General features: G+C 40.6%; 1 protein-coding gene across 2 annotated transcripts in view; it reads right to left on the minus strand.

The window, feature by feature from the left end:
* LOC140231651 (leukocyte receptor cluster member 8 homolog) overlaps positions 1–19,848 on the minus strand; it is a 34,953-nt gene extending 15,105 nt beyond the window's left edge. Inside the window, exons 1-5 of one of the 2 annotated variants that reach the window (XM_072311805.1) lie at positions 19,646–19,848; positions 16,148–16,425; positions 14,916–15,046; positions 13,818–14,193; positions 12,898–13,117 (exon numbers count right to left, since the gene is read on the minus strand). In XM_072311805.1, coding sequence (XP_072167906.1) covers positions 12,898–13,117; positions 13,818–14,193; positions 14,916–15,046; positions 16,148–16,425; positions 19,646–19,695 — 1,055 coding nt within the window. In that variant the 5' untranslated portion in view covers positions 19,696–19,848. Of the gene's footprint in view, positions 1–436; positions 2,295–12,897; positions 13,118–13,817; positions 14,194–14,915; positions 15,047–16,147; positions 16,426–19,645 lie in introns of those variants that run through there. The other variant, XM_072311804.1, reaches the window with a different exon arrangement.
* Positions 19,849–25,522: the final 5,674 nt, after the last annotated feature.

Consider the following 25,522-nt stretch of genomic DNA (forward strand, 5'->3'; position numbering starts at 1 on the left):
TAAAATTGCATGTTGTCGTAGAGCTGACTGCGTTTGAGTGAGAAATGACACCTAATTTTCAACTCGAAAGGTACCGATGTAAAATTTTCACAAACCTCTACAAATGAGGTATGTAGAGCAAGCTTGAAATCTAGATTTTCATAAAAACCAGGTGCATTTAAGCAAAAAGACATATTCTGGGAGGTACGAGTTTGTAAAGTCGAGAGTCCGTGTAAATGTCCTATACCCGATTGTGCGCTCTGCGTGGTGCATTTAAAAACGCTTGTTTCCTATGGAGGATGTCACCGCACTTTTTGTAATGTGTTCTGTTCTGTTCTTTTTTTTTTTTCGTTTTCTTTTTTTGGGGGGAGGGGGGGTTAACTTTAACCAAATAATGCCACAACTGCATACTTACAGAGACCTTCAAGTTCAACTCTCACATGCTAGTCTTACTTACTTTGATCTATCAACAATGATGTCAGAATTGCCCAATAAGGGGGAGCCAATATTCGTTTGGTTCCTGTTAAAGTCATATTCTTCTCCATAGTCCAATGTCAGAGAGTGATCCACACTCTGCTGACTACTATGAGAGTACAGTTCAAAGCAATCTCCTCCACTGTCAGTTGCTGTTGACAAGTCAGCATCCTCATCATACATCCACTCTGCACTGTACCCATCGTCTGGGCTTTCGGGAGTATTGCATTCATAGATGTGGTCTGATATTCCTCCTTGACTTGGGGGTCCATCTTTGGGAGAACACACACAGGAAGTGCGAAAACACGAGTCTCTTCCGTTTGCTGCTTCATCATAGATGTCTCTTCCATTGTGAGGTGATGCAAAGCTAGTAGCTCGCCAAGTCGTATCCAGCGAAGACCGAACATTGGATATTGCCCTGACTGGATGTGGATGTGGATCCATTTCCTGCTGTGGCCACTTCTGCAATTCTTCATCGCCGGTCAATTGTCTGCCATCCATCTCCATTCTCACAGGACCGGAATGTCGACTGAAATCACTCCAACTTGGATCATCCCATATTGGGAGAGATCCTACTGGATGCGGATGTGGATCCATTTCCTGCTGTGGCCACTTCTGCAATTCTTCATCGCTGGTCAATTGCCTGCCATCCATCTCCATTCTCAAGGGATAAGAACGGCTATCGACATCACTTGGACTCGGATCCTCCCATCTTGGGAAGTGATGGCATTCAGCTGAACTCTGTGAGCTGTCAGATTCACAATCCTCGTCTCTTGTTTCTCTGCAACTCATGTGGCAATTGACTTGAGGCATTTGGTCATCATGATCTCCTTCTTCTGCACTAAAATAATGCCTTCCTTCTGAGGACTGCACAGGTATTTCTCTTGTTCCTTCAGCAAAATGTGGCAGTGGAGAGTCACTAGGGAGCATTGGTTCCTCTTCACCCCTATTCCACAGCATCAGTGGGTAGCCACTGGCCTCAATGTCTGGACTACCATGGTACGCATAGTATATCGCTACCAGGGCCATGGCTTCGCAGACATCTGCGACAGTACTGTTGAGCCACTCCTGGAAATATCCTTCACAGTTGCTCCTGGCAGTGCCCATCTTGGAGGCCTCAAAGGCTTGAGCTATCCACCCACCATGGATGTATGCACACCGCATGATGTGATTGTTCACTGCAGAAAATATCATTTCGCTGTGCCGTATCCCCTCAGCGCAATCTTTCAGCGACGCTTCATGGTCATTTTGGAAAAAGAGGACATCCACTTTCATGTTGAGTTGGTAGGCGTTGTCTTGAGGGACATCCAGTGATGAGGCACTGTGAGACTGGTTCCGCTCCACTGCGCTCAAACCAAGCACATCATCCAGGCTGAGTGTTTGGTAACACTGCCGGTAGAAGGCCAGATGCTCCATGGCCTGTGAGAACTCCAAAGTGCAGTTTTCACTGATCCAAGATTCCAGCTGGTACAGTGCTCTGGATGGAGCCTTGCACCGCCTCGCAATAAGCGCCTGAGCAATATTGAGCCATCCACCATAGAAAAATGAGTTGCAGAGCAACTGTCGTTGTAGAGTCAGTTGAATGTCTCTGCATTCTTCCCACTTTCCTTGGCATTCAGACTGAGAGAGAGGCCGAGATGGTGAAGGAAAATCAAGCTCACTTTCGGATGAAGAATCACGCTCTCTTTTGGGAGGAGAATCAGGTTCACTGTAATATTCCATTACTGGGAGAAATGTTGCGGTAAAAAGCTGTCAGCATTCACAGTCAAAGCATGAAATCATAGACCCATGACTCCCATGTCCGAATGAGTCCTCACATTTTGTTTGGAAAAGAAATGCAATTAAATTTGAACCATGTTGTGTGAAAATCTCATGGCATGCTTCAGTTTACAAGCGCACACAAAGAGTCACAAGTTACGCAACTATTTGGTGCGTTATTTCATTGCACTGTTTTGTGTGACGATGCTTCGCGTCCTAATCCTCACAAATTGTTCAGATCAAATCATCTGCCAAGGAGTGAGTGGGAATTTTCCAATTTCCTTTAAGTTGGTATGACATTCACTTCCTGGGTCAAAGACTTCTTGGGTGCACAGCATTATGTCTGTGGTGAGACCAACTCTGCATTGCTTTCCTCTTTCATTACTGCTTCCAACGACAACTGTCTTGAACTGGTGCCTATTGTATCCTCCCCTATTTAGCAATGCTCTTCCTGCATTACCACAAATTTCATTCTCATCCAATTTTTTCCCTGTATTCTCGCACATCCAAATCACATCCAATGGCATTTTGCAGTGTCACTGCAATATTGTCAAAGCAACTCGTTGCTCAACTGGTTATGTCCACATCTGTCCCACTGAAGGACAAAGGAATTCCAATGAAAAGGAGGTGCTCTATACCAATACTGCACACAATGTACATGTATATGGCATATTCTTTGGTTTTCCATTGTTTCCTCCATTTACGGCAACCAATCATTCACTAGCACTACGTGAGAGCATGGTCTATATTAGAATTTGGGGAATCCCCAGTACCTTCCCGTAATACATACAGCACTACCAGTACATTGTACAATTTATCATGAGGGTACAATAAACCCATTACCCAACAACGGCGTAGCCAGGATTTCATCTTGGGGGGGGGGGGGCGGTTAGTCTGCGAGGGAGCGAAGCGAGCGAGCCTGAGCAAGCGGAGCGAGCCTGAGCAAGCGGAGCGAGCGAGGGTGTGGGAGGGGGGTGTCCCCCTCCTACAGTAAGAACTTTTTGCATTTTGATGTTGTAAATGGGGCAATTTGATGCATGTTTTTGCGCGTTTTATCGACAGTCCCACTTGTTTAAGGTAGCAGTATATTTTGATGTAGATTATTATTGAACAATTTGCCTATAAAATGGTATAATTTAAATACACTTCTTATATTCATTCTTTTCACTAAATATCATGAACGAGACTGAACCCGAGCGAGCGGAGCGAGCGAGGGGGAGGGGAGGGTGTGGGAGGGGGGTGTCCCCCCTCCCACGGTAAGAACTTTTTGCATTTGATGTTGTAAATGTTGCAATTTGATGCATGTTTTTGTGCGTTTTATCGACGTGAAACAGTCCCACTTGTTGAAGGTAGCAGTATATTTTGATGTAGATTATCATTGAACAATTTGCCTATAAAATGGTACAATTTAAATACACTTCTTTTATTAATTCTTTTCACTGAATATCATGAACGAGACTGAACCCAAGCGAGCGAAGCGAGCGAGGGGGAGGGGAGGGTGTGGGAGGGGGGTGTCCCCCTTCCACAGTAAGAACTTTTTGCATTTTGATGTTGTAAATGGAGCAGTTTGATGCATGTTTTTTGCGCGTTTTATCGACAGTCCCACTTGTTGAAGGTAGCAGTATATTTTGATGTAGATTATTATTGAACAATTTGCCTATAAAATGGTATCATTCAAATACACTTCTTGTATTAATTCTTTTCACTGAATATCATGAATGAGACTGAACCCGAGCGAGCAGAGCAAGCAAGGGGCGAGGGGAGGGTGTTGGAGGGGGGTGTCCCCCCTCCCACGGTGAGAACTTTTTGCATTTTGATGTTGCAAATGGTGCAATTCTATGCATGTTTTCGTGTGTTTTAATGAGTTGAAACAGTCCCACTTGTTTAAGGTTGCAGTATATTTTAGTGCAGATTATTATTGAACAATTTACCTATAAAATGGTATCATTTAAATAATCTGCTTATATTAATTCTTACACTGAATATCATGAACACTGTCTGTTCAGCAATCAAACAGAAAAAGCATGCACACGAGGGTGTGGATAGGGGCATATCCCCTCCCACACGAAAGTGATTTTTGCGTTTTCAGACCTGAAATTCAGCGATCTGGAGCAAATTTTTGGTGCAATACTTTTTCATCGAAGTGTTAAAATCACGGAATTTAGCTCTTATTCCAAATGTGCATCATCTGTGTGTATGTACAAAGTCTAGTGAGGTAGAGCTTAGGGGAAGGGGGATTCCCCCTCCCGCTCGCGGAGCTTTTGCGTTTTTAGAATTGAAATAAAGCGATGGGGCACACTTTTTGTGGAAAATTCGGAAATTGTCATTCCCAAAAATGTACCAAGTCTATAGTGGGTAACAAGCAATGAATGGGTGGCAAGATACCTCTCCCATATTCAAGGGAGCCTTTTTTTTTCAGTTTTAAGCTTTAAGAACTGAAATTCAACAATCTGGCACACACTTTTGTTGGAATTTCTGGAAATTTGTCAATCAGAAGAGAAGTGTAGCAAGTCTGTGGAAGGAGATTCTGTATAATTTTCTGATTGCAGTTTAATGTTTTGGTGCGCGCATTTTGTGTCATATTTGGAAAACTGTTTATGTTCAAAGTGTAGCCACAGTCTACTTCTATGCATGGCGGGGGGGGGGGGGGGGGTGGGGGCGAGCAGGGAGACAGCGAGGGCGAATGTTATCTCCATCCTTCCCTTACTATGGAGCTTTTGCCTTTTTAGGGTTGAAATTGAGATATCTCGTATACGCATATTTGATGGAATATTTGGGAAATCACAAAAAAAAAACCAAAAAACTGATGGGGGGGGGGGGAGAGACTGAGGGAGGAAAGGGTCAATTAAAAGGGGAAATTCCCCTTGTACATGAGGGAACTTTGAGTTTTCGGAATATAAGTGATAAGTCTTGTGCACTCAGAATTATTCATAATTTTTTGTAAATCTAAAAAGTGTACTAAGCTAGTCAAAAGAGGCACAGAGGGGGAGGGTTTGGGAGAGGGATACCCCCTCCCAAGCACGAGAGATTTTGCATATTTTGAATTGAAATTCAATGATCTGGTGCACACTTTGAGTGAAATACTCAAAAAAATATGATCTTACTAGATGAAAGGTTGCAAAGGAGACCCGCTTCATATGCATGCATACAGTATACACACATTTTTTTTCGCCTCCCAAATCCCCGTTCCAAATCTTAGGGGGGGGGGGGGGGAGAGGCGACCACCCCCATCGCCCCCCCCCCCCCCCCCCCCCCCCCCCCCCCCCCCCGGCTACCCCAGTGTTACCCAACATGTACATGTACCAACATGTCATTCTCAACAGTGTACAAGGGTGAATCAGACAAGACTCTATTACCGATGTTTCATGTCAACTACACATGTCTTACATGAACTGTTTTTGAACCCATGACACAAATGTGGTGTAAAAGTCTGTCCTGCAACATTCCAATGATTATACATTCGTTATCATATATCACATAATTTGTAAAGTGATTAGATCTACATGTATGTGCAATATTGGTGGAATTTAGAAAGAAATTTATATGATGGTTTAGTCACTGATATTGTTTTCGTATGTGTTAATTTGCTTATTGTGTTGTATTTTAGGGTGAGTTGGTTTGAGTTGCTTCAGTTATCGCAGGCTGACACGGGGACGGGGGGTGAGACTGGGAATGGAGCAACAGGGAAGGTTTCTGGAGTTTTTAACATCATGTAAATTGAGTCGGTTTTATGCCACGTTTTTATACTATTGTTCTTTTCAATTTGACTTTGCATGCATGTTCGGTTATTTATCTATCTATCATGTACTATTTCATGTCGTTCTCTCTCTATGTATATATTGTATTTGTTATGTTTTCGTCATTGATGTAAAAATCCCGCACTGAATTTCCTGTAGTGTTTTTTATTGGACGATTAAAATGACTTGAATTGAATTAACAATCTCTTTCTATTGTTATTGCCAAATACCACTATTTTGCTGTCAGGTGGATATGCTGGCAAAGCAGCATTTATCAGGATTACATGAATAATCATTACATCACAGATGCTTATCCCAGTGATTTTAAAAATCAACATGCCTGTTGGTACGAATGACCTTTTTCTGCTCATGCGCAAAGTGGAACAGCGAACTGGCTTATTGTCACGCAGTGCATCAATAGTGTGTGGGTGTGTGTAACTGTGCCATATTGTACCTACACTGTCATGTCAACACTCTAACTTGCTATGAATATGGAAATATGGTGAAAAACACAAGACATACAGTATTACAGAGGCGGTGGACACCTGCTGATTACCTTCCTGATACCATTCCTGAGCAAGTGAATTGCACAAAAACAAAAATTTGTACTGATCGCTAATCCCTCCCAAACTTCATATGATGCCAATGTCACTCCATCACCAATCCACAATATGCAGTCTCTAAATTTGCGGCCCTCCGAGATCCCCCCTCGATGTTCGGCGCGATGTATCGCTATCGTGAAAAGCTATCGCCGCGACGTTTCGTGACTTTTTTCTTTCGAGTCTCCCGCATCTTTTGACACCAAATTTGCCCGGGTGCGCGGTTCCGAAGTTGCGCATAAATATGTATGTGCGTGTCAGACCAAAAATTGCTAAAAAACGTGAATTCGTGTACAATTTCAATGCAAACTGTGCTTACAGGCAAATTTCATATAGGCATGATTATTTGGGGGTTTTATTGATTAAAATCAATTAATAACATAATTTTCCTGTTCGGGACAATGTCGCAAACAAATTTCATCGAAAAAACAATGAAAACCATAAAGTAGAAAAAACAAAGAAATACATAGGAAATTCAAAAAACAATAAAATACTTCAGAATTTTTTTCCTGATGGCACAATTTTTTTTGCTTACATTTGCTAAGGACACTAAAAAGAATATTTACGCAAAAAATGTGCCTGTTTTGAGCTTTATTTAGAGATTTATACCAAATTGTCTGATTTCATGCATCACTATGCATTAATTAGCATAATCTAGCATAAATGATAATTTTTTTGAAAAATTAACTTCATGGTACTTTAGATTCCGTCATGGGCAATGTGTGTGCCAATTTTTGTCGTGACTGCGTGGTCGATGGCTGAGATCTGGAGGGGGGGGGGGCCTGGGAGGCCCCCCATCACTTATCACTTTCATTTTATTCATATGTGTGTGTGTGTGTGTGTGTGTGTATTACATATTATTTGACTGATCTTTTTTTTTTCTTTTTTGATTAATCATTGTTGATTGAATATTGTTAAATACATACAAGAAAAATTTTTGTTTGGTAAAATTATAGAAATCAAATAAAGATCACTGAATAACCAATAAAAAAACAAATTTTTTAAAATCATTACTTTACTTTTTTGGGGGCATCGTGTGCACTGGAGAGCAATGTACGTTGATTGATATATAATACATAATATTAAATGTTTCTCACTAAGTAAGATGCGATTCATGAAAAGGGCCTTTCCGGTTAATGGCGACTGGTAAGGGCCATTGGGCTTAATACATGTTGCTCTTGAAAGGGCTGTTTTTTTTGTTTGGTTTTTTTTTTTTGTTTTTTTACTTCCTTGAAGAAAAAACAAAGGCTCAAGTGCCAACAACACATAGTCATTCTGCGACATGCTTGAGAATTGGTAACATGCTCAAAATAAAATGTGATCAAACACATGGAAAACACATGGAAAATTTTAGAAACATCATACTCGTGAGAAAATTTGAGTGCAAAACATGTTGAATGAACATCAGGTGTAAGCAGCACAATGGAAAACGTGAAATATCGCTCTCCTGTCTCCACATGTTATTCGTACTAACACATGCAGCGCAGTAACAATGATTTGTTTTCAATCAAAACAAATAACCTGCCTTCAAAATCTTTTCTTGCTTCTCACGCTGCCTGTCTGTGATTACCAAGTTTATCCGAATGAACACGTCCATACCCTGTTGGAATTGCATCTTCCCGTCTTAGGGGGAATTTCTTCCATCCTCTATAAAAACAGGGCTTTTATGTAAGCAAATGCTGATCTTTATTGGGCAGTTTCAATTATTTCTCACTGCATAGTCACATGTTTTGTTCAGGGGTTAGTATCACCCTCAGCAAGTTTTAGTGTGAGTCTCTGGAGCTTGTCAGATCTGATTTCATCGGAACTCATTGGAATGTTTTGCATTTAGGGATCAGATGAGCCTCCGATGGTCAGTGGAATGGGGTCTTACCCAGTACCAAAAAACCAATGTCTGCCACCGCAGTAATCGTTGCAGCTGTGCATGACCCGAGTCGATATACGACACACATGCATGCTCTTCCAATGTACACTTGTAATAGAACATGTGCGTCTGGCTTGGTTACAGTGAAAACAAATCATGTGTTACATACCAACAGAAAGCAAAGAACTGTTGAGTGCCAAATCCTTGAAGTAGCATAATTTGCAGTAACTGCACAGTTCACAGTTAAAGTCCTACAAATTTTGAACAGTTACGTGTACAAAAGTGTAGTTTTGCCAAGCACGAGATTGCAAGAGTTTTTGCAGTGTCATGAACATGCTGTGATCCAGTTGGGTGTTGTACTTGTGTCTGTATAATTCATAGTGTGCCTGGCGATATTAAAGCATGATTAAGTACTGTGGCCTTGTTTGGCGATATATTTGACTTGGCATACAACCTCTTTGTACATTTCTTTGGATATGTAATTTGACATTTCCCAATACTTTTCTCTGCAGGATTGAATGAACAATTGTAATACATGCATCAACTGTTCAATGTTTTTATTTTCAGGCTAAAAGAAAGAAAAACAGAATCATGATGTTTGCAATAATGCCCAGGGTTTTTGACTTGAGACTAGATTCTACACAATTCTTTGCCCATTTCAGACTGTTTATGACTTAAAGGAATGTGAAGGTGCAGCATTCTACGTCTGGTGCCCACTTTGTCTTCCATGGAAATTTTTTGTCAAGTTAGTGGTCATTTTCTAGTGTTGCTGATTTTTTTTTCTTCTAATTTTGTCATCATGAACATTTTTCTGGATGAGACTCAGATTGGTTGTTGGCATGCAATCCTTGTTCGAGGGGTCTTTTTTTTATTTTTTTTTTCATCATTCATGGGAAGTGTAAAATAAGTGAGAGGCGAGAAGGGAACTCGAAAGAAGGAACGTCTGCTCAGCAAGCTGTCCTTTACACCAGCATCAGTAATTATCATCACCATCCCTCATCAAATCATTTTGGTCCTCTGTCAAACACTCATGCATACATGCAGTATCATCATCATCATTCAAGATAGACACCTCAGCAAACAAATCACAAAGTGCAGGCACCGACACTCCAGTGGCTGTGAGACAAACATGTTTCTACAAATAGTGCACAGAGATGAGATCAAAACTTCTTTCAAAATACTGCAGCAAAACTGATGAATTATCAATACAAAATAAAGAACACACTTCATTATCACTGTCAATGTCATCAATAAATAATATCACTGTTATTGTGATCATTTTATCACTACTACGATTGCCAGCATCATTCTTTTTTGGTAATGCATACAAGGAAAGTAAAGTGTAAATAACAGCAGGATGCACTACTACACTCATTTTCACATTTTCAAAACAATGATTGCCAGTAATTGATATGCATTAGTTATCGATGATTACACGATTTATTATGTACAAAATTTGCTATGGATGCAAGCTCATTCACAGTATTGGAGCATGCACTCAACAATGTGAATGTATGCACCTGAGCATTCTGATGTAAAGCATAATTCCTTCCATTCTTTCCATAATCCATGGAGATTTAAATACAGGCCTCATAGAGAGACAAAAAGAAGGTATGTCTGCAATTGTGGACAAACTTTCTGGATCATCAAATAGTTTGTTGCTGTTGTAACAGTTGTTTTTGGACAGTTTTCCATGTGAATGAACAAATGAACATGATGGAAAACATCTGGGGACATCCATCAGTTCAGTAATCTGTCAAAGTCTTCACAAATGCACTCATTGTCTTCTTTTGAAGCAGGATGGTTTGGTCCCTTTTCCATTCCCTCCTTGAGACGGCGTTTTGCTTGTTTTCCAATGTTCTGCGCTGTGGTTTGCAAGGTCTACCACTTCATTAGGCTACTTGCAGGCAGAGACAGCTGAAGCGTTCCTGGACTCCAACCATCACACAAACACTCGAGCTGCTCTTGGCTCTGCTCCAAAAGATCGGCTTACAAGCAGATAAAGCTTGGCCATTGGCCAGAGGTGTGCTGCGGAGGTGTGACTCTCTGAGCGACTTTCTGCATCTCCTAAGTCCAGCTAAGGAATGCCAGTGTCCACACTCAAACGAGAGTACATGCTCATCCATACTCAAATGTACTGAGATTTTTATATTGGTCTTTAATGTACCTGTCTCCTCACACTCATTTTAAAATGACCTCATGATGACTTACATGGTATTGTGAGGTTTGGAGTATGACTACACAGCAAACAAATGGACACTAGTTCTGGAGAAACACAAGTACTGGGACTACCAGTGCGAGAAACCATGCCAAACTACAGCATACATGAGATTTTGCTTGCTCTTGGGAGGTTTTCTGTACCTAAAACGTGAACAGCACTGATAATGGTACCGTAAATTATACTGTGCCTCTACAGTACTCTAGCAGTATAACGCAATTGCTCAGTTATAAATTATATACTTCAATGAGAACAAAAAAATCTATGCATGTAATCATAATGCACATTCATGTACACATTGCTGAGTACATGGGTGGATATAGGTTTATACTGCATGGATACAATGTATCACTTCCAACTTTCACTGGTCTCTAGCTTTGAGTTTACTTATTTTATGGCAAAACATTTTTAAATTTCAGGCTAAGATCTCTTTGACTACCAGTGCTTGGTCCCTGTTCTTGACTTATTGTTTAAAAGGACAACGCCAAATTCCACTTGAGACTGATGATCTCATGTAGAGAGTGGTTATATCTCTATGCAAAATAACATCATTAGACAGAGCGATTCTTCCTCTTAGAGCATGTTGGCAAAACACACACAAGGTATATGCATACATGGGACCACATACAAACTAATGCTTTGCAGTTATTCTGATGGGGCCATTGCAGAAACCTCTCTCTCTCTCTCTCTCTCTCTCTCTCTCTCACACACACACACACACACACACACACACACAAACACACAATGAATGGCACTCTAAGGGGACCAAACATCGTGACAACTACACACCAAAGATAGTAGATAACAAGATACGAAGGCGCGCGATAAAAATGGACACAAAATGGCTACCCTACATGACGATACCAAAGGGAGCTAAGTACAAACTCAGTACACCTAGAAACATCATTCATTTCCAAAGGTAGTGGTATTTTTATTATCTTAAAAAGATTTAAAAATTATAGTCGTAGCTTTTTATCGATTAAGGGGATAATTTTGAAGAACAAGATTTTAGAGTTATAAGGATTATTTCGTGGAGGTAAAAATTTGGCAACAACATGATCTCACAATCAAAAACGCTTGATAAACAACAACAACATCTTTAACGACAGCGCGTCTCAGGCAAAGAAAGACGCACATCACCTGAGACGCGCTGTCCCCGAAGCCGCTGCTGTTGTTTATCAAGTGTCAAGACAGCGCGTCTCAGGTGACCTGCGTAATACGCTTGAAGACCGCGCGCTGTCCATTTTGTTTTGTACAGGATTACCGCGCACTTTCGTGTCTTATTAGTTAAGCGTCTTTGCTACACACAAAGTTAGCTTTCCGAACTGGAATCAGATGTCAAGGAAAAAAAAACAAAAAAAAAAACACACTTACTTTTCTAACCCAAGACACCTTAACCCTAAAAGGGCTGGGGGGGGGCGGAAACCGCCCCCCCCCCTCGACGTTTCGCGCTATAATTCTGTTACGCGAGAAGGCCTCGTCGCGAGGCTTCTTGACTTTGTTTGTTCAACGGAATGTCGCCCCAAAACGGGCACAATTTTGTGATTTTGTGTACATTTCCTATGGAAAACAGTGCTCTGTCGTGAAAGTCATAAAAACTTGATTATTTTTACAATTAATCACTTTCATTGATTAGTTTTGTGCTAATTATGGTAGAAAAGTGGTCAGTGACAATTTCCAATGAAAAAACAAAGAAAAAACAAAAGTTGAAAAACAAAGAAATACATAAGAAATTCTGAAAACAATAAAATACATAAGAATTGAAATGAATTTTGGAAGTTTTTGTGATGTACAATCGTTGAATATGCTGCAACAGATTTACAGACCAAAAATTAGACTCTCAATGCTTTTAATTAGGCTAAAATATGATCTTGAGCTTAATTTGCATAATTAATTAATTGAAATTGATTGTTTCAAAAAATCTTATGACACAATCTTGTAGATTATGACGCAGGTCTCACGCATGCAAAATTTCATCGCGATCGCGCCACCGATGGCCGAGATCTCAGGGGGGGGCGGAATCCATCCCCCCCCCCCCCCCCCCCCCCCCCCCCCCCCCCCCCCCCCCCCCCCGGCCTGAGCATAGCCAAAAAAGCCCGGCCCCTTTAGGGTTAACATTCTCTGGTGCATAATGGTAACAGATCACTCTGTGAATCCATCAAATTTCAGATAAAGTGTAACTCAGACATATACATTTAAAGTGATCAAGGTTTGACAATGTTATACATTGTATCTAAAGGAATGATTTAAGAGTGAGTGTAACACTACCTTGCTGAAGACTGCTTCTTTTCTTGTGGTTGATCCTGCTTCTCTCCAGTTACTTTGTTCCTGCCAAACTGCTGTTGCTGCTGCTGCTGTTGCTGCTCGTGCTGGCTGTGGTGATGTGGGCCCTGCCTGCTGCCGGGGGAGATGTCACTCATCGGGGTCTGGTGCATTCCCGGCCGCTTGCTTGGGAGGCTGAACCGAATGCCCTGCACATCGGCAGGTTCTACAAAGAAAGTTATGAAATTTGCATGTTTTAAACTCCTCTAATCGCTCAAACTTTCTTCATCCCTACAAGAAAGGCTACTAAAACAATGTCACAGGTATGGCAAAATATACTGTATGCCATGTCACATATTTCACAGACTGTGCTACACTGCATAGATTCATGCGAACATTTTGTGTGTACACATCTTATCCATACAAGGTAAAGAAGAGCAAGAATCATGGTTAAGAATTTGATTACCCAAAAAAGCATGCAGAGGTTCTAGCAGCTTGTAAAATCTGAATTCATTCTTTTTTTTTTTTTAATCAGTTACATGCCAACCTAAAATATTTCAAAATACTCTTTATAATATATTGAAGATTCTGGCTTGTTGAGCTTTTCTACAAACCTTACTTCCGATACCCAGCATTCTTTACCTGCAATACAGATACTGTGTATCTATTGCAAGGCATTTTTGCTTTATACTTGAAATAATGTATTTACACATTAATCACCAGTGAAGATAACATATCAACACAGCTCAGTCATGTTAAATTGAGAAAATCAGCAAGTGCCTAACACTACATCACAGGAATGGAAATTAACACCACAAAAAATAATGTGATGGCTCTTTGTGTTCATTCAAGAAGAGAAATGTGTCTCTATGAATCTAATCACAAGAAGAGATCTGTATATCCACACAAAGTTCTAGGACACTCACGTTTACTGAAACCCTTGTTCCAACGGCCTCCCGTCTGCAACTGCTGGTGACTTGGCCGGAACTTTACCGCCTCTGAGTAGCTGTGCGGCTGGGGGGGTCCTCCCCCGCCCCCTCGTCCACTTCCTCCCCGGACACCACCACCGTCTCCACTTACCTGCGCCTGAGACTGGGATGGTGGATTGGAGGAGGATGCGGACGAGGACGGGGGCAGAGGGGGCTGCGAAGAAGGGGGGTTCTTGCCATTGTTAAGCATCTGGTATGGTGTGGGTGGCGGCGGCGGAGGGGGGCCAGGGGGGCCGTGGGGTCCTGATGGACCATTGAAGCTAGGTCTTCCACCCTCACCGTACGTTGGAGGTCGGTAGCCTGGATACATACCCTGGGGAGACAATTAACGATACAGCAGAAATTTAAGGTCTTGATTGCCACCAATTCTGATCTGTCAATTTATAAAGCAAACTGTATTGATGTATTGTACTTCAGTGGGAAATTGACAGCAACATTGATCACACTAGTACCGAACATTAAACTGCTGACTTGTGTTGTTTTTAACTCCTTTAAGATTGGGCAAAGTGACTTCATGCTGGAATATCTGACTACTCTTGAGAACAACACTGCACCAACCTAGCCATCCCTTTGATAGCATACAGCCAGGCAAGCATACAGCACTGACAATTCTGTGGTCAGCATATGCATTACACACATATTTGACACCTACTGTATCATTACTCATCAATATATTGTATCTGATCACAGATGGAAAACAAGCAAGCAAAAAGCCTGATGTGTAATTCACCCAGGGCCGAGGATGCTCCAAAAAAGCAATCACAATCACCATTAAACAACAGAAGAAAACAGTCATCTCTTTGGTTTCATTACTGAATAAACACTACGAAGATCACAGACCAACGCGATTGGTGAAATGCGAAACTGTTTCATGCTGGGATAATACTGTACTACAAGTACATCCTGCCAAAGGTGGTGATTTAAAGTAACCATAGAAGGTGTCAGCAATTAAACAGATGTTCCCCAGTTAATGACTCTTTCCACATTGACACAAAAAGCCCCGACACTCACTGCTAGCATCATACATAAACCTACCCCTTGATGTTGTGGGTAGCCATGCATGCCTGCATAGGGGCCACCCATGTGACCGGGCATCATGCCGTAGTTGGGCCCATAGCCAGGGTACTGGCCCTGGTACATGCCACCATACGGCTGGTAGTAGTTACCTGTAGCAAAGGACAGACAAAAGAGGACATGGTCAGTACTGCAGATCTGTATCAAGACTAGAGTATTCACATTCAAAGCAAAAGTCTCATCCAATAGCTTTATACCAATGCAAGCATTAAAACACGTAAGTACACATTACAAAATTTATAAATCTTTCAGAAAGACCCAACCTTGACATACATATCTGAGATGGCAGCATAAGAAGATGATCAGGCCTGATACATAAGCTGGGTGACACAAGATATGTTTAGCCAGCAGAGATCTGGGCAATTCAGCCATTTGACCAAAGGCCATCCACAGTCACATCACTCAAAGCATGACATATCAGCAGGAGTGCAACTTACTAGCCTAGGCACTGGTTTGTTACACAGGTAGCGACCGTCATCCTGTCGCTCATTGTTCTGTGACACAAATATTTTAAAACTAGCCTCATACAACCTCAGACCTTTAGTACAGGTGACAAATCAATTTGTTGAATGATATATACGGCACATCATGCAAAGATGTGATTGGAATACACAACATTTGAGCACACTTGACATTAAATCAATAGAAAAGAAAAGAACTGAGCATACATGAGTGCCAAGCCATTGACAATTGTTTTTGACAATTTCCTGCACGATATAACTCAGCATAATCAGATCTAGATCGGTTGGGACAAACTGCTATTGAGATTTGGTGCTGACAGTGTGACATGTTCAATATGATTTCTTCACCCACACTCATAGCAAAATACATCTGTATATAATATGTAAAATACACAAACACACACATACAACAAAGAAGAAGAAAATTATGCAAGAACATGTGAAGCAATCTGAGAGAAATGGCTTGCACCTGGATCACAACCATCTGGCACACCAAGCTGGTTCAGGAGTATTTGGCTTTATACGTACAGTGGACTCCCGTTATAATGAAGTCCTCGGAACCAGCAGTTTTCTTTCGTTATATTAAAATTTTGTTATAACCAAACAAATAAACAATAAAGAAGTACAGAGTGGATAATGTTGCTGCCCGAATTTCTACTTCGTTGTAACCGGAATTTCGTTATAACTGTGTTCGTTATAACGGGAGTACACTGTATATATATGTGGACGTACCATACATGTTCACTGGAGGTGTATTCACATAGTTTGGGGATGGCTGGTCGTTCTGCTGCTTGCCCATCTTGCCTCCAGCCCCTAATCCTCCTTCCTCCCCACTACCACCGCTACCACCGCCCGACTTCTCCTTCTTGGTGGCGCTGTCTGTAGATGCACTGCTGTCCTCGCCTGTCCCCTCACCACTGTCTCCGAGTTTCTCCAGGGCCTTCCGGGCAATCTCCCAGCTGGGATTCTCCGAGGTACCCGCTGATGGCATGCCACCAAACTGCTGCGACCTGTGCATGCGTATAAACACATACATGAATATGTAAAATTGCACGTATAGCTAACAGAACAGATGGTGCATGTACCATGCCTGGTGATACTGAATGATCCACATTACTGTGACATGTTACAACCGTATGTTGCCTCATGCAGATGAGCACACAGAGATCACATTCAAGCTACCTACTAAAGTAGTATGCACAAACCAAATGCACATTTGTCAAGACATTTTACATGAGTGATTGGAAATAAGCTGTCACTTTGGTGCAGTATGGATACATGTGACAGCATCACAAAGAGGCAAGGCCACCTCAATAAGCTAGTTCGGGGTAAGCTCATGTGCACTTGAGCACAAATAACCTTTCATTTTTCTCAGTTGGTTCTAGGCACTTCACTTGTTTTCAAAGTGACAAAATGCATTTAAGCTTGCCAGACGTAACAATTTATGAAATTCATCAGTCGTATTCAAACAAAGAATGAATTTGTGCAGACCAGATGACAAGAATGGCCCACCAATTAACACTTGGGAAAGCATCTATTTCATTTAATTCTGCATTGAATGTATTGCATAACAATTTTTTTTTCTATTGATATTGCCAAATACATTTTTTTTTTTCCCCAGGTGGATGTGCTGGCAAGCACCATGTTTAGATTACATCAACGAATACTCGTTACACCACAGCTGCTTATCTTAGTGAATCTAAATACCAACGTGCCCCACTGGTACAAATGACCTTGTTCTGCTAATGCTCAAAATGGAACCCCGAACTGGTTTATTCAACTAAGCGGTTTAATATGCCCTCAATGTGGTAGCAAAATTTGACCGCTCATGCCAAAACTTGACTGCATGCAAAAAGGATGCTAAGGAGTACCGGTACCGGTATTCAAATGTTGGCAGTCAATGTTCGGAAAGCTTACTGTAGTCTAGATCTCTAGAGTGTGCAAATACTAAGTATAGTATGGGTACTAGGTCTCGCGCAGGGACTTAATGATCGCGCATAGTGTAACTGCGTATAGCAAGCAATATAACGCGTAGGACTAAGCGCAAGATTTGCCGATACGCCCATGGAATAAACATACCTGACAACCGCTAAACATGAGAAGGAACCAGGTAAGAAATTTTGATTTCGAACAAATTTTTCACTAAATTTCAAATTTTTTACCTTGTAATTTACCTACCTTAGCTTAAAATCTTTTTTAAGGATACCGGACAACCGCTAAACATGAGAAGGAAACAGGTAAGAAATTTTGATTTCGAACAAATTTTTCACTAAATTTCCAATTTTTTACCTTGTAATTTACCTACCTTAGCTTAAAATCTTTTTTAAGGATGTTGTCTCGTTCGTATGATCGTAGCCGATAGAATTCGTAATTTGTTCGATCGATCGTTTATAGTATTCTACGAAAGCCGACGCACGTTACAGCCACAGAGAGGGGCAGACAATTTCACGCATGAAACTACATAGGGCAGCTGCACGACCTTTACATACCCCGAGAAATTGAACACATAAAATTAGGTCCGACATACAAACGGCGACAGCGCACTACTCCGTCATCGTATCATCAGGAGATTCTGGGAGGTGATTTTTCTGCATTTTCGTGATATTTATTGAGAAATTCAGGTACGATTGTGGAATAATTTCTATTATAAGAGCATCACAAATTTTCGTGCGCGATATCTAGACCCCTCAACCATACATGTAGGGTATTGTAGGCCTACCCAATGTCTACACTGTACACGTAAGTGAGTTATGCACACAGGCAGCGATGACATGTCAGCATGTAGCCTGAAAGAGTGGATATCATTGCGCATCAGTCAATAGTAAAACTGACAACACTCAATGAGCGAGGTGGTGAAGACTCATGAGTTCACAGGGTAGTAAAACTGGAATATGCTACCAAGCAGTCAGCTGTGGAAGAAACTAACATGCATTTGTTACAGTTAACCATATAAAGTAACAGATTTCAGTCAGATTCAGAAGTCGATGCATTCCTGTCAAAGAAGTAAATACAGCAAATTCACAAACACATAATCTACTCTCAGCTCTGCTCTGCTGAGTAATCATGTAACGGTGCTATTTATGGTAGGCCCTAGACTTTTATATCTCAAATAAATTAGTGAATAGTAGCACTACGTAACTAGCAGCTGACATTACAGCAATAAAGAAGACAAGGTAAAATTTAGATTTAATCAAGTTTGACATAGATTTACAGAGATTTACAGTGGAAGCTGAAGCTTAAAGTGGGAGGGCATTACAACTTCACTATTACAAGAGCAAGACTAGTATGTCTTTCCAGAGGCCCGACAAAACAGATGAAGTTATTGAAGACAGGTGACGTGAATAATGCTATATAGTGAGGTACCCGCACCTCGTCAGGGGCCCGAATACCGTCACCCCGCTTAAAATTGTTTTAAGCGCACTAAACTAAAATTTATGCCCGGGACTGTGTTCAGTACGCTTGAAACTTGGTAGGGCTACCACAACCAAGCAGATTGTGGTGAAAACAGAACAGTTTTTCGCGAAAATCTGCAATTTAATCGGAATGCGTGTTATAAGTATCACCACTCTCCCCGCACGCATCATTTACGTGTATGTCTATGAGAAATCACGGTCACCTGCACACGTCTTTTACGTGCTTTGTCTATGGGAGCGCGGGTGACGAGTTGCGGGCCCCTTCCTTAGCGCGCAACTTTTTTTGCATCATTCGCGTTTGACGGCGATTCCAGCAAATTTTCGATATCGATCAGTGAACTTGTGATTCCATTGGAATTTTCAGAATTTTTCGTGTAAAGTTTATGTGAGTTGGATTTCAAAGAATTTCAGTGGCGAAGTATGATTCAAATAGGCGCAAACATTAACTACGACGAGGTGCGGGTCACCCAAGTATAGGCCCTTCTACTGCATGCTGGCACAGCGGCACAGCATACCACCGTGTAATTACAACATGTAACATTGTAACATTTTAAATACTGTACAACAACTACGAGTTCTAACGTTAGTAGATATATATTGTTATACACCGCACTTACAGTAGTCAGTACACTAACGTAAACCCCGTACAACAACGCCTCGCCTCGACCGATGGACCGTAGTCGCGTATGGCGTCTATAATTTGTATAAACCATTGGCATTGCAACGCTGATAGTGATAGATGTCCCATTCTATTTTCGCCAAACTTGCTACAGTAGACATCCTACTAGAAAAATCCCCGATTCCAAATTTGTCTTACCATTGTGCAGCCTGAGCTGCAGGTGATACACCCCAAGGATTGGTCGTCATCTACTGGTAGAATTACTCTGATCAGAATAATATCAATGTGACAACGTTTCACTGAAGCCGAAGATTCGTTCGGTCATCAAATCTTCTTGAACTCTGAAATTCGTCGATGACTCGTTTTCTTCCCGAATCGAACTTTACACACGCACTCACGCACACATACCGTGTACGTACCACCGAACTAGAAACACTACACCCACATTGCACCGCGCCCTCACCAAGCGCCGTAGCATCTTGATTGAAGGTGGAATCCCTGATTGAACTCTACTCGGTGTGTCGCATACAGCTGTAGAAGCTAAGCATGAAGCACGCATTGCAAGTGATTGCAATGCACCCAGAGCTCTAGTGTAGACCGTATACTAGTGTACCACATGGGGAAAATCAAAAATCTCTTTGGTGTACCACTACCACAGAAATATAATACACCGTATTAGTGGCGTAAGGGCATACACCACGCGCGTTTACACCCACCCACCCTACATCAAAGGGTACCAGGGGGTTAGAGTGTAATACACTGTACGTGATACCAATTCGCCCGTTTGGTTTTTCTTTATCCGCACTCGATTTATTTTTAGGGACATTCAAATTAGCGATCGGTCTTCGTTTCTAAGTATGATCAAGGATCCTACTATCAGTATCATACCATTTCAAATTTCGTGCATTGGATTTCAACGTTTGTGCACCCAAAATAACAAAGTACTCCAGAGGAGCCTGTCTGGGCATTTCTGCCCTACTTTGGCAAAAGGAAGCAAGTGACATACCATCCGAATTTAAGTTATTAAATGATCTCTTCTTCCATGCCAAATTTCATGCAGAAACACTCATCCTACTAAGAGATATGTTCGATAAGACATCATGATAGTCCATTGTAACGTCAGTGTAAATGACAGACACATTTTGCTCTTTTGGCGAGAAATGTTGCTTCCTTTAGCCAAAGTAGGGCAGATTTATCTTCCAGCATTTCCTTATACAGACTATACTAGTATACTGTAATTGAAATATTCTGTAAACTATGTATTGTGATGTACTCTCTCTAAAATTTCTGTAAAATTATGAATTCAATTTCTGTAATTTATGTATTTGATTTCTGTAATTCATTTGTTCTTTTTTCAGTTTCCAACAGGCATATAATATGATATGTTTCTGTTGGAAATGGAAATAAATCAGTGAATGAATGAAATGAATGAATGAATGAATCATAATTTTATAGGAATACAATCAACTATACCGCTGATTCCGTAATTAATTTGCAGGCGTGTTTATGTGTCTTTCTTTGTCTCTTGCCCTTATGTATTATGATACTTATATTGTATGTATAGACCTGTATATCAAACACGTCACACTTTTATCATTATGATGACAGAATCATTATAGATTCCTACTGATTGTTTTCTTTGAACAGTGTTCATTTTTAATCTTGTGATGGAGTCTTTCCTTTCACAATATTGCATGACAACGATAGGTCTACATAAAACTTTAAACACATCGTTTATATTTGCGATGTGCTGTTTTATGTAGGATAGTACAGAATGCGTTAGTTTTCATCTTTTCACCCGTTTTTTTTTTTTTTTCATACGGAACGTAACCAATCCATGCACAGGGTATACAAAATCATGATATACGTTCGAATGCATAAGGGCATACTTATTTAAAACATGCTTGCCCTTTCATGAATCTGAATGACGGAACAGAGTCCAAGGTAGTGGGCATCTAAAAAGTTGAATGACCATGTACTGAACATTTAGTATAATTGAGCTTCTGCTGTCATTTGAATTTGAATGATTTGTTTGCATTTCTTTTGCACGGATGATTCGAATGAGGGAAAATAATTTCGTATGCACATGCCTCAAATCGTTTCCTTTTCATCTAACTTTCGATGACACACTTGAATACAAATCACGAAAACAAATGTTAATTCAAATGCAAGAACATGAATTTGAAAGCTCATTCCTGCACAAAATGCATGTTTTTATTCTATCTTCGGACGAGTCATTTAAAGATGTTTTTTGGAAGGATATGGAAATTTGAATGAGACAGAATGAATTTGAACGCTCCATACTTGAATCGTAAGCTATTTTATGACACCTTTGGAATGTTTATTGAACAAAATAATAACCAATTTGAATGAGCGATAGTGAATTCGAATGACGATTAAGCAAGGGGTATGCGCGGCGATCAATGCCTCACGCACGAACGTTGCGAATTCTGGATTCGCCAACTTTCAGACGAATGTTGGCGAAAATCAGAATAATTCACCTAGCGGCCATTAGCGACATTTAGCGACTTTTAGCAATATTTAGCATCAACAACTAGCAACATTTGAGTGAATGTTTGTGAAAGTGTTTGCGAAAGGCAGTTGGTTCCCATTATCTAGCGACCGTATTTTTTTTTTATAAGCAAAAAAAAAAAAAATGTTAGCGACAGTTTTTGCGAAGATGAATAACTATTGCCAATCACTAAAGGGGGTATCTTACTGAGAGGCGAACGTTTGCGAACGTAGCGAATTTGGGATTTCGCCAGGGTTCGTTAAGGGTTGCAAAAGGTTCGTTAACAGTTGCAAGAAAGTTCGCAAACGGTTTTTATTGTCGCAAGCAGTTATCCTTGTCGCAAAGATGTTCAAAATTTCTTTGCAAATATGTATTTTCGCTTACAGTTGCAAACATTCGCAAAACACTCGTAAGAATTCGCAAACGGTCGTAATACGGTGTCGCTAACATCTTTATTTGATTCACCACTGCTATAGCTAGCAAGTAACCAGTATGGTTCCTATATAGAAGCTTCTGAAACAGGCAAGGTTCCACACTAAGAAAGTTCTTGAACCTCTTGACATCTCCATCATGTAATTGCTGCAAAAGCTTTTCATATTGACCAAAGTCTGTCCTCTGCAACAACCACTCTCTGCGACCCAAACAATCTTTCTTTTCTTCTTCTTTTCTTGTTTTTCTCCATCTTTTTCTCCTAAGCTGCACGATAGCTTGTATAGGTGTGCAGCAGCCATGCAAAGCAGCTCTTCAAGGATAGCAGCACGTTGAGCCTCTTGTTGGCAGAAATTCATTTCCATATTCTGGAAATCCATCTTGGACGGTGGTCACAAGAGATCTGAATGCAGTGGAAGGTTGTACATTCGTTGTATGGGTCTGACTAATCGCCTGGAACTTTTCCAGGTCCAAAAACATTCGCAAATTGTCGCAAGGGATTTGCAAACAGTTGCTAATATTGCAAAACTGTCGCCAACATTTGCTAACAGTCGCTAATAGACATTAGTCGCCACCTGTGTTTCATTAACACTTTCGCAAATATTTGCTCGTTAGTGTTGCTAAATTGTCGCTAAACATCGCTAAAAGCGAACTTTGATTTTTCGCAAACATTCGTCAGAAAAGTTGGTGAATCTCAAATTCGCTACGTCCGCAAACGTTCGCCGCTTAGTGAGATACTAGCTTAAAATATCCACTGCTAGGTTGTGACTGTTTGGTCAACTCCTGGAAAATGCCAGGCGATCTGATGGACCAAACCCTGGTGAGCAAAACTTCACCAGCATTCCGATTTCTTCTGACCGCAATCGAACAGTATTTTTGAGATAGATTTCCAGAATAAGGAAATTAATTTCTGCTAGGAAGAGGCCCCATCACCAAGAGGTTCAGCAGCAACAAGGGGGTTAATAATAGCACCCTCCTGGACTGGAAGGAGTTATCTTCCTCAGCCGGGGCCTCGGCATGGACCTCTGACCGATTAGAGGGTTGTGCGTTGTTTCTTCGGCATGGCCACCTACATGGCAAATTTATTTTCTCTCAGTGGGTCACTTTCATACAGTATATAGGACCTAATTATGATTACGTGTCGGTTGGCGAAGTGATATAGTTTCAGCGACACCGTCTTACGACCATTTGCAAAGATTTATATGTTTTACAAACGCTTGCAAGTTGCAACTGTTTGCGGAAAGATAAATTCGCAAAGAAATTTTGAACGACGAGTGTTCAAAATTTGTTTGCGACAAGGAAAATTTTTCGCAAATTTTCTTTTGCAACCTTTTACGTACCCTGGCAAGATACCAAATTAGCTACGGATTCGCAAGCATTCACCGCTCAGTGATCACAACTTTCCTGCATTTGCATGCTTTTAACGTTATATTGAATGGCAAAAATACAAAATAAGCGGGAAAACCTGTATTTGGTTGAAAAATATGTGCTTCTGCCCACTCACCCAGGTTCGATTCCCGGGCCCCACTGAGCAATGTCGTGTGTAATCATGATACCGTCCCCTCCAGCAGTAAGAGGCAAAACACTCTGTCCCTTCATAGCCATAGGACATATAAAATAATAATAATAATAATACATACATACAATTTCTATAGCGCCGTTCTCCACTTTGATTTGATTGATTGATTGATTTTATTTTCCGTATAAAAACAACAACGGCTGGATGGCCCATATTCAGCAATGCCAACATGGCATCGCTGGTCTTCCATGGGGTCCAGAACATGGAAGTTATACAAATACAATGTGACATTGTGAAATACATAACTCTTGTAAAAATGTACATACTTGAAATACAGTATACATAGATTGAGAGAAAGAAAACAGCAACAACAACATCGAATGGCGAATAGCAAAAGAGAAGGATACAAATGAAAGGGAGTGGAAAAATGATAAATCATAACTTTCAATAACCTGTACTAATTCAAATAATTCTGTAATAACTCTTTTTCGTCAGCAAAAAGAAAAAAAATTAAATCAACGGGGCAGTGACCTTAAACATACTTATTTTAGATTTAAATATATGAACACTGGGGGAAATTTTGATATCCATTGGAAGGTCATTATATTCCTTAGCATATTTATACTTAAATGATTTCTTCAAATATTCAGTTCTAGGTTTGGGAAGTCTTAATTTTTGCCCAAAACGGGAGGGGTAGGAATGAATTACAATTTCAAATTCATCTTTTAAATAAGAAGGAGTTAAATTGTTCATTATCTTATACATAAGAGTAAGGGAGTGATGATGCCTTCTTTGGTCAAGGAGTTGCCAATTCAAAGCGTTATGCATTTCGAGAACAGAAACATGAGAATCAGGTTGTAATCTTAATATAATTCGGCCGGCCCTATTCTGTAATTTTTGTAGCTTATCTAGGTGTTTCTTAAACGATGACCCATATATAATGTCTCCATAATCAAAGTGAGGAAGAATCAATGACTTATAAATTAATTTCAGAATCGATTCACTTACAGAGTGTCTTAGTCTACCGAGAAAACCTACCATCTTTCCAATACTCATCAACATCTTTTCAATATGATATTTCCAATTTAAATTTTCATCGCACCACAGACCTAAGTATTTAAAAACACGTACTTGATTCAGAGGAGTGTTGTGTAGCGAGACTCGTAAAACATTTTGTTTGGACATCATGTGGTTGCTTCCAAATAACATACATACAGTTTTCTAACAATTTACACTTAACTTATTTTGACACATCCATTTATACACATTTTCTAAATCCAGATTAAGAGCAAGTTCAATGTTGTATACTGAAGAATGAGAAAAATATAAAACGGTGTCATCGGCATATAATTGCACTTTACATACTTTAATATATTGTACCAAATCATTGATATAGATTATAAAAAGCAGTGGTCCTAAAAGGGACCCTTGAGGGACCCCGCACGTTATATTAGATTCGGAGGAAAGTTTGGAGTTGACCAATGTTTGGCAGACTCTGTCCGTCATAAAACTTCTCAGCCAAGCTCCGGGGGTACCATCAATGCCTATTTCCTTAAGCTTCTTCATTAGTATATCACAGTTCACTGTGTCGAAAGCTTTTCTGAGGTCGACAAAA

The sequence above is a fragment of the Diadema setosum genome, chromosome 8 (assembly GCF_964275005.1).
Source record: "Diadema setosum chromosome 8, eeDiaSeto1, whole genome shotgun sequence".
In the NCBI taxonomy this organism is placed as follows: domain Eukaryota; kingdom Metazoa; phylum Echinodermata; class Echinoidea; order Diadematoida; family Diadematidae; genus Diadema; species Diadema setosum.